Source organism: Morone saxatilis, unplaced genomic scaffold (assembly GCF_004916995.1).
Source record: "Morone saxatilis isolate NCDOM2014 unplaced genomic scaffold, NCSU_SB_2.0 Contig24, whole genome shotgun sequence".
Classification (NCBI taxonomy): domain Eukaryota; kingdom Metazoa; phylum Chordata; class Actinopteri; family Moronidae; genus Morone; species Morone saxatilis.
This window is the reverse complement of record NW_023339807.1, coordinates 16028698-16039447: the sequence shown is the minus strand read 5'-3', so window position 1 is coordinate 16039447 and position 10750 is coordinate 16028698. Positions and strand designations below refer to the sequence as shown.

Genomic DNA, 10750 nt, shown 5'->3' with positions numbered 1-10750 from the left:
GACAGAGAGAGAGAAAGAGAGTTTACTAATACTTAATCTGATTTAATCTCAGGTGCCCAAGAAGTGACCTATGATGTCATGAGCTCCGTCATTCTATGGAAAAAAAGGATCAGATTGAAGATGACCGAGGGCAAAAAAAGCAAAAAAACAGCAAAAAAAGAGACTAATGCGGCAGACACAACAATCAGCATGCATCAAACAACATAAACAACATAAACATCAAAAACAGCAAAAACATCAAAAACATCACATTTTAGTGGATATAAACTTTATCTGCTCAGACGAAATCTTTAAATAAAAGCAGTGGATGTTACATAGATTATGTTTGCAACTGGGCACCTTCTGTTAATTTAAATTGCATATTGTGTTTGTGTAAAAACACTAATTGTAATTGACCCATGGAAAACTGTCCGGGAGGAGGGGACCGAGGCAGAGAGAGAGAGAGAGAGAAACTAACAGGGGAGGGCATGGTGATGTCAGACTTTGTGAATGAGTGAGTGATCAGAAAGACACGAGGTTCAGGAAAACTAGAGACCTTTAAGAGGATAAAATGAATTAATCACTCCATGGTCCCTTCTGTTGAAGCCATATATGAGACTGTAGACAGTGTTAGAAATGTTATCCTGGTTTGTTTTTGTGTATCAGGCTGGTTGCTGGGATAAGAGAGAGAGAGTGCAAACATGGCAGAAAAGTATTTGAAAATCAATTTAGAGGCGTTTTTCTGGGACTTTATGATGAGAAGAGGGTCAAGACTTTTTTTTTTAAGAAAAATTTTATTTCCAATCTCAAATTCAAAAAGGTGTATTGGCATGAATTATTTTATTGCTAAATGTACACTATTACCATCTCTATCTCTTGGCTCACTTTATCTCTCTCCAGTAAATTCTCCAGCAAAAGGCATACAATTGTGTAAAAAAAACTGGTAAACTGTGACTGGACTTCCTGGTGTCATGTAAATAACATGTAACTTTGATTGTGGTAAACTGTTGCAGGCACGGCAGCCTTAAATAAACAAAGAGAAATATGTACATCTGGGACTAAACTTTCCTTTCTACTTGTTTGACTAGAAATGAAGCAGAAAAGCAGCAGCAGCTCATTTCTAACTGCTCAACGGTGAGTCAATATTTCCACTATTTAGCTTCAATCATGGGTTGAGTGGTATTTACAATGAATCATTTAATGTACAACGGTGATTTGGAAACTTGATATATCTGCAGCGGGGTGGCAGAGTGAGGAGGGGTATGGGCCTGTGTGTGTCCTCAGTGAGGCGCCCGTATAATTAATCTATTATTATTATTGGAGAGTACTCTGTGGGGATGCAATACTGACTCTGAGCCACCAGTGGGCAGGTTGAAGCAATTTTTGGCATCCATGAGTGAGCCTGCAGTTAAACATCAGTGCCAGTTTAGGACTTGAAAGTTTTCACTCTGGTAAACTGGTGATTAGTGATTATCAGACTGGATGGCTGCAGATTGACCAGAGGCTACACACCTGGTTTCTGAGGGCCTAATTACAAGTCAAGATTTAAAATAAGCAGCTGTGCAGACACTAAAAGAGAATTTCACACCTTAGGGTGTTTTACGACTTGAAAGATGCTAAAAAAGAGACAACAAGAGAGAAACAATACCTGCGTACACATTTGGATTTGTAGAATTTTCCTTTCAAGTTAAAGGTTATTTGTGAACTATCAGTGAGAGTTTTGTATGATGTGTCATTTAAGTCATTTTATAGTCTATGTCATTACTTAGTTTCACCTATTCATAGTAAATCATGGGAAAGAAATTACAAAACTATCCTGCGTGGTAAGCAAGAGTCTATTTCCCTGCTGGCTGGTTAGATGCTTTCTGCTGTGATAAGGTTCCATGTGGGCCTGTGAAAGCCTGATCCGATTTCTGCAGATGGAGCAGCAGACTCTGGCTGCGACCTGTAACGGGTTCCAGATTTTGTCATGGTCACACAAGGTCCAAATCTAATGCTCCGTGATTTCAGGGGTAAGCGCATATTGGTTCAATGTGTGGTGTCTGCCCTCTGCAGACTTACTTCAGGGGCCAACAGAAGACAGATCCCCTGCACTCAGACAAGGAGGGTGAACTGTACTGCTGAATCACTTTAAAGACAAAGGACCGCTAAAACAAGATCAGTTGGTATTTTCTAGGGGATAAGGGATAATTATCTTTATTATCAGTTACTCTACAGATTATTTTTTTTGATTAACTGATTAATTGTTCAATTAATGATTGATTTAAAGAATGTCAGCAAATAGTGAAAGTTTACAAGTTCCCAGATCCTGTGGCAATGTCTTAAAATGTCCAGTTTTGTCCAACCAAATGTCATATTAGAAAAGGAGGAAACATTTACATTTGAGAAGCTGGAAGCAATGATTTTTTGCCAATTAATTAAACAACAAATTTATCGACTAATCATTTCAGCTTTACTATTTTCTATCATTTAAATAATCTCATTTTACTTTAATCTTATTCAAAAGGCAAATGGAGGCTTGTCAATTATGTGTTAAATATACTTCCACAAAGCAATGTATAAAATCTAAATCTCAGTGTGTACTCACAGTACAAACACTTGGCTTGGTATTGAGGGAACGGGAGAAATTTGATGTGTAACTGTAAAGACAGACAGGCAGAAGGGGGAGGGGGGGGATCAATAACTCATCACAAGTTGTGAATCAGCCTGGTCCAACAACCGTTTGTTACACAGAAGAAAATGTCCACCCATTTAATCAAGACTACGAGACTGAGGACGGTCAACCGGCAGGCAATTTGTCAATTTGCTCAGAAATGGGTAAGCTAATTAATGAAATGAATGAAGAGAGCAAGGACAGCCAGGAAAAGGTTAGGGAGCTGATAATGTTTACGTGTTGGGGCGTTTCTCATACTGTGACTACCCACTGATTGGACGTGTTACAGCCCCTTCTTCGGGGTGTGCTGCGTAAATAGATGAAGATATACAGAATAATAAAGACTGTTTTTTCAAGGGAGTGTGAGTGTAACCTTAAGCTCCATTTTGTTTTTACATGCTCAACCTCCTGTGAACTCCCAGTAGCACAAAGACACCTCAGGGCCCGTTTGGCCCCATGATATCCGAACACTGCAGAAACCCCCAGAATATAAAATGTGGCAGGGAAACATTTCTGTGTGACAAGCACACAATTAGCATAATGAAATACGTCAGTATACAAGCATAGACTCCAGTGTAATCCACTCACTGTCATAGTTCTGTAACAGGTGTCCACTGTGATACCGCAGCAGTTTCCTTTTTCTATTAATAAAACAATTATCATATAGAATAATATATGCTGTATACTGAATCAGTTAATTAATTAGTTGACAATTTTAATAACTGATTAACCATTTAAGTCATTATGGCTCAGAAAATGCTTCAGTTTTTTGTGTTTTGTCAAAGTAAACTGAATATTTTGGGGGGTTTTGGACTGTTGGTTGAACCAAACAAGCTATTTAAAAGATGTCACATTCGGCTTTAGAAAATTGTGAATGCACTTTTTAGTATTATTAGCTTACATTCTGTAAACTAAATGATTAATAGAGAAAATGATTATATTAATTAATATAATGAAAAATAATGCCTGTACACCCTTTATACAGTGAATATGACCAAACAAATAACTACTGGCTACTTCATTGGCCTGATGATAGCAAAGAAATATTAATAACAGTTATTCCTTTCCAAAAAAATCCAAACTGATAAGATATAGTCAGTCAGTTTATATAGTAATTTATGTTATTGACAGACAAAATGAACTGTACTGCACTTGAACACAGACTTTATTGGTCTCAGTTCACCATCATAGGTGACTGTTGCCAGGAAATAATTATTTTACAACCTTAAATGCAAACAAAACAACATATAAATGCATATAGATTTTGTCTATCCAGTTAAATATGCTAGTAATCTTTAATTGGCAATAGATTTGATCATGTTGGAAATGATGGCCCGGCCCTTATTTCAACAGCTTAATTTATAATAAGAGAACAGGAGAGCTGATGAGCATCTGTTTCTGTGCTTTCATCTTCAGACCTTCTACATTTGCATACTAAAGACTGATACAGATTAACAGGGGAAACACGTGCACTGCAGGTCATAGCACAAGAACAAAGCCCATAGCTCAGGTAAATGTAATTAGAAATTATATAATGTGTCTGCACAGACTGAGATTGATGTGTTCTGACAAAGACAAATAAACAGCACAGTACTCAGACACTTTCACTCTCTTTCCCCCCCCCATTCTCTTTTTCCATGTTTGGATGTTAAAGTTAAGCAATATCTGTCTCCAAATGTCTGGTTTCACAGTTCATAATCTCTCCTGCACCTTTTTCCAAAATCTATGCAAATTTAAAACCCAGAGAACACCTGATATCACTTCATTAAAACTTTTTTGGTCACCTTGGCACTCATGCCTCCTTCTCCATTTCCAGCTATTAAGTTGTTCTACCTGTCCGTCTCCTTGTGTGAGGGAGCCTTCTCATGCCTCCATGCATCCACCCCCTCCCCTATTTTGGCATGCCTGTGCCAGGTATTTGTTCAAATTCCTCACACCCCGTGGGGATAGGTATGTCCCCCCCTTTCCACCCGTCCCTCTCTCGTCTTTACTGCCTGTCTCTGTCTATCTTATGTACGCCAGCACATGTATGAAGCAGCCAACGTGGACTCCCCACCACCAACACGAGGCGTACAGCCTACACATTTTACTGGCTAGTCACAACTAAATCATTTCCAAGTTGTTCAGCCTCTTGAAGCTGGCAAACCACAGCTGTGGGTTATACAACAGCCGGGCCAAAAACAACTCGGTGGATAACAGGCAACTGTAAGTTGCTTTTGATAACTGCTGAAAGACCCGTTTATTCTGTGACGTTGTCAGACCTTAAAGGTCCGGCCACTTATTAGATCTAGCAGTTAAACTTTGCTGTGACATGGACAAATGTTGATACAGGCAAGTATACTGGATAATTAATTTCCTCTATAATTTAAACACCAAATCATCATATAAAGCCCTTGTGGGGGTGTGAGGCGCCTTGTGTTTGAACATGAGCTGATGTGGTATTGACATTGGGTCAGAGTTGAAGTGCATTAGTTATTGCAGTGCGTCATGAAATGACAGCAAATACCAATGATACGCTGGCTCATACATTCGTTTCTCTTCCCACAGAGTCTAAAGTCTACAGTCAAATTTAATCTGACTAGAATAATCAACTGTGCAGTTTTGTATTAATGCTTACATATTTCTGGTATCAAGCAGAAATTGAGATATTCACAAACAGAGTTTCAAAGACAATTTGGCTTTTGATTGACTTGTTTCTGTTTCAGGGGATCAACCCCATGACCTTTCGGTCCAATAGCTATATCATCCAAGTCTCAACCTAATTTCTCCATATCCATCTATGTACAATTATTGAGGATCATGTTAATGCTTAGCTCAATATTTAATTCTTTTTTTTATTGCAACTGGGTGTACATATGTGGACCATACTTTTGTTTTTAGTGCTATTGGCATTGTAGCAACAAGGTTTTATTTATTGCTGAAAGACTAAAATAGAGGTCAGTCATAAAAATAGGAAAACCATGAAGACTATAGTTTATCTTCTTCACTCTATTCTTTTGTTTTATATACATACCAAGATAAAGTATGCTTAAAAGTGCATTAAAAGTGTTATTACTGAATAAACCCAGGTTTTTATAAATCCATCACAATAAATTGGTAGCTTTCAAAACTTAGCCATATCTGTGACTTATATAGCACCTGATTAATTGCCCAAATATGATGTTCCAATACCATTTATGGTCCGATTCTTGACTTTCATGGAAAGTCTTTGCAGTGAGTTCACTGTGAGATTTATGCCTGGCTTAAAGGTATTGGAACCATTAGAGAGTCATCAAACCATAATTAAACTTACTGTAAATCCCCCAAAATGTGGCTATAAATATAAGAATTAAAAACACACACTAATATTAGCTATATCCACATTTTAAATTCTCGTACCGTTACTCAGCTCTGCTGTGGCCTGGCTTACTCGGAATGCTTTTTCAGTCATAATTTAAAGCAACTGAACTGTAATTACTGTAATGATCGATAGTGAGTGTTTTAAAGTGAGAAACATTTTCATGACAGCACTAAATAGATTTAAACCACAAATCCAGTTTGATATGTCAAAAATAGACTTTTCAGATGTCTTTCCTGTTATTTATACCTATTGTAGAATGAAACATATGATTAAGAAGGTCATTGTTATATATTCTGTTCTGGGACCCCAGTTGAGGCCAACACAACTTAATATTAATATTCAGTATATGCAGGATAAGCCCCCTCACTCAGAAACCCACCCCACCCCCTTTCCACTCACACACACTCCTCTCCCGTTGACTCAGACAAATCAAAGACTGAGCTGAGGAGACGAGCTGCACTGAGCAGGACAGACAGCAGATCCCAAAGTTTGGAGGCAGATTGTCACCAGGAATACTCCGACCTCCACCTCCTGATCTGGTGCCTGAAGAATTCAAGGGGATATTTCAAAATGGGAACTGAATATTTTCACCAAACAAATCCAAGGAATATTATTTTTTACAGCATCTGTGATTAAACTGGTTTAAGGTAAGTTGAAGAAATATCAATCTGCCAAATTATTGGCTGGTTAATATCTGTGAGTAGATCTGTATAAATATTGTTTATTATAGGCCTATTGCTAATTTTTCTTTAGCACTGATTAAGGCCCAAACATAGCCCCTTATGCAGGCGATTTATATCTCAATGGAAATCCCAATCTTTACTGCATGAAATCAATGATCTCTCTAAAGTTTGTGGATGCTAAGGTGAAATATTGTAAGTGGCCTAATATAGTTTTTTTTATGTATTGCTAAAAGTGCGGATTTATGACAGTTAGGTCTGTACAGGCTAGCTATTGGCTTGTAGGTTTATTTATAAAATCACATGAAATTAAAATGCATACACACATCTGGATCAAATACTGCAGTTTAAAGGAAATTTGGTCGAATTCATCTAAATAATGGAAATATGCTGCAAAGATTTTCCTGGTAGGAAAGGTCCTGTCATGAATATAACACAGCTGTTATTTAAAGGGAGCCGGTAACGTATGGAGGCGCGCAGCACCGCGGGGGTTTGGCTGCTCCTCCATAGTTCAACAGTAGCTCTTAACCCCGGTGCAGCCTGGGTCACCATGTGTCATACAGGCCGTTTCTGTCAGGCACCCCGCGTCTGCTTTGATGTCGCTGCAGATTACATTTCGTTAAAATCATCTGTCTCGGAGGAGAAGTGTTAGGCTCACAAAAATAACACAATATATTACCACCCTCGTCTTCTTGGGCAGGAAACTTTCACCGACTAGCAAACTGAATAAAAATTCCCGTTTGTTCTTTAAAATAAAGAATTTTCAATAAAATATAGCCCGAGTTGTTAGTCCTGTCGCCTCATCATCGCGCAATCCACTGGCTCGCATATTGTCCCGGGCTACATCCAAACCACCGGTGCGCAAAAACGCACAAACCCAGAAATCTAAACTAACATTTAGGATTTGTTTGTATGAAACAACTTCTGAGTCATGTTACTTTTTTGTGTCTCACTTAGCCTAATTGTATCCCAACTGCTGACCTTAAGAATGAGCAAGCGTTTGGAGGTTTCAGTCTAGATTTACAGTCTTCAGTTGGAGCCCTCCTACTCTGAAAATCCAATTATTTTTACTAAAACCATGACAGGCTCATCTGGCTCCCTGTGAAACTATAAAACTGTGAAGCTTGAGCCAATCAGAGCAGGTTTCTGCTAAAACATAAACCATCCTGGTTTTGCTGACACTTTCATTTCTACTACATGTTTATATGACTTTATTTACTTTAACTGGTTTCAAGATTCATATGTGCATAAATCACTTTGAGGCGCAAGATCCAAATCGATTTTAGCTTTGTTGTCATTTTCTGTGTTTCAAACAAATAAAATCTTCTGAAACGAGAGAATATAATGAAAAGGAAAGTATTGATGTGAGCTAAAATGTGCTTTTTCTCCACCTGTTTCTCCCTTTTGACCCAACCTATCCCACCTCCTTCCTCTCTGTCTCTGCATATTTTACTTTACATCTCAAACAGACCATTTAATATTCACTGACATTCCTTTCAACTTTTTTTTTTAACTTTTTATAATTTGACATTATGGACCTCTCAGGCTCTTTGCCTCCACCTTCCCCATACACCTTCCCTATTATTCCCAATTTCTCCATGCCCTCCTCCTCTCCCTCCATCTCTCCATCACCAAGCCTGGCGTCCACTGCACTCTTCTGCTCCCTTCTCTCCCTCCTCTCCTTGCTGGGAATCACAGGAAACCTGTACACTCTGGGCCTCCTTCTGAGGCGTAGGAGAAGTAGGAGAAGATGTGGAACAGGACCAACCTGCTGCCTAATGAGAGTACCTGTACCATCCTGCCTGGCCAACTCCTCCTCCCCTTCCTCCTCCCCCATTTCTTCTTCCTCCTCCTCCTCCTCCTCTCTTCACCTCCAGGTGCTGAGTCTTGCTCTTGCTGATCTGCTCTACCTTTTCACCGCTCCCTTCATTGTGTACGACAGCCTGGCGTCTGGCTGGGCCTTCGGTGAGCTGGGCTGCCGTCTCCTCCTGAGCCTCGACCTCCTCACAATGCACGCCTCCATCTTCACTCTCACTGCCATGAGCCTGGACCGCTACCGTGCTGTGGCCCATCCCCTCCACATCTCCTCCTCCAACTCCTCCGGCCTGCTGCGTGTAGGCCTGGCCTGGGGGCTGGCTGTGGCTCTTAGTCTGCCCATGATGATCACCCTGCACCTGGAGGATGGGGAGAACCAGGAGGGCCAGCTGTGTGTGCCGGCATGGGACGAGCAGAGCTCCAAGGCCTATCTGAGTGTGCTTTTCTGCACCAGCATTCTTGGTCCTGGGCTGGCCATTGGAGCGCTTTATGCTACGCTAGGCCGGCTTTACTGGGTGTCTCAGACTAGGCCAGCCTGGGCCAGTGGGGGCAGCACTGCTTGTCCTCCCCGTGCCCCCAAACCCAAAGTCCTTCTCCTCATCCTCGGTATTGTGCTTGCTTTCTGGGCCTGCTTCCTCCCTTTCTGGATCTGGCAGCTGCTGCCTCTCTATCAGCCCGACATGCTGCGGACAGTACCAGTAGGGACACAGGTGACAGTGAATCGTATCCTCACAGGGCTGACCTATGGAAACTCCTGTGTAAATCCGTTCTTCTACACACTATTGACTGGAAAACAAAGACGCAACCGGCAGACGCTGACATCAGCAAATCAGCTCTGCCGTAAGAGCAGTCCACTGCAGTAGTGTGTGTGTCTCTCTAACAGTAGAGACAATAATGTGAGTGTGTACACATGTGTGAAAAGGTACTGTATATGAATCCTTGAGTTTCATAATAGACACCAAAGACCATTGATTTATCCTTAGACTGCAAACTAAGGAAACAGAACAATACTAAGCAAATGATAGCACTTTGTATAGATGCTTTGACAATCAAAAAGACAATTTCTTTAAGATGTGTCACCTAATTAATGCTTTATCTGCAAACCTTTTCCCAACTTTGGTCATATCAAAGAATCTGCCTTTAATTGATGTAGTAACCACGTTTACATATTGATAATTTGGTTTTAAATGTTTTAATGATTATATATCTGTGGTAGAGATAATATGGTATTTCTAATGCAAGTGGTTACTATGGTAATTAATTGTGCAAAGTTATTTACCCAAATCAACAGACTTTTTAACAGAAAGGAATGTTTTATTTAGTCAACATATTTTTTGTCCTGTACTGTATTATTGTACAGTAACATTAGGAAAGCAGAGTTATGCTGTATGTTCACACTTACAAGCATTTCCAGTAAAACCCTAATGCACTTCTGCTTGTTTTCAGAGAACTATCAAAGAAAATGTTTGTTTTTGAACAACTGGTCAGGACCTCGTTGGGACATTTTTCTGAGACATTGTTTGTTGACTCAATGAATTATGTTTGACTGGGTCAACAGTCTTTTGTTTGCTTCCTCTGAACCCTGACATATCTAAAACAACTGACTTTTATAATCACAACCTGCATGTTGGGTTTGAAAATGTACTTTTTGAATCATGCAATGCTTTGCATGGCCTCAACTTGTGTTGATTGTAGCTGATGTTTATAATGATGCATAATATATAGCCTTGAATAAAGAATATGCTTTCTGTAATCCACTGTGTGATTGGATCTTTAACTGGGGAAAAAGATGAGAAAGTGACCTGTATTGTCTTGCAAAAATAACACAAGATAACTAAAGATCACACGTTATGGTGTTCATGACAATACTATGTGAAAAAGGAGAGAAAATTTGAGAAACCACAATGAAATGAGACAGAAAGAGGCTGAAAACAGACATATAAGGTGTTGTATGAAAAAAGAAAAAGTGCTCTGGAGAAAAATCCTTGAAGTTACATTCATACTTTTATTTGTGTGTCTGTGTCAGCATGTCAGGGACTCTAGAAGGTCTTCCCCGTTCCTGTGTATATACTCGCTGGCTGGTGGCTGTGTCTCCCTGTAGCAACGGCCTGTCTCTGTCTGTCTGACTCAAAGGCTGCACTGTACTCTATCGCAAACCCTGCTGCTCTTTGACGCAGATGAGCAAATATTGTTGTTTGACAGAAAGGAGTCAGGATGGGGATAAGATGACGGGACAAAAGGAGCAGGGAGATATTGAGCATGGAGATTTGGTCAGAAACGTAT

General features: G+C 39.8%; 1 protein-coding gene and 1 long non-coding RNA gene across 2 annotated transcripts in view; both read left to right on the top strand.

The window, feature by feature from the left end:
• LOC118336231 overlaps nucleotides 1-1016 on the top strand; it is an 18751-nt gene extending 17735 nt beyond the window's left edge. The window contains exon 3 of the long non-coding RNA XR_004797097.1: nucleotides 53-1016. This is a non-coding gene — a long non-coding RNA (uncharacterized LOC118336231). The remainder of the gene's footprint in view (nucleotides 1-52) is intronic.
• A 5400-nt stretch (nucleotides 1017-6416) lies between these two features.
• Nucleotides 6417-10675, top strand: LOC118335419 (urotensin-2 receptor). The gene is made up of 2 exons (XM_035671682.1): nucleotides 6417-6619; nucleotides 8122-10675. Exon 2 carries the CDS (start codon nucleotides 8185-8187, stop codon nucleotides 9328-9330), a length of 1146 nt encoding a protein of 381 aa, XP_035527575.1. The 5' UTR covers nucleotides 6417-6619; nucleotides 8122-8184; the 3' UTR covers nucleotides 9331-10675.
• Nucleotides 10676-10750: the final 75 nt, after the last annotated feature.

Bases quoted from the DNA above. Each gene is read 5' to 3' on its own strand.
- LOC118335419 (XM_035671682.1), top strand. From the start codon at position 8,185: ATGGACCTCTCAGGCTCTTTGCCTCCACCTTCCCCATACACCTTCCCT.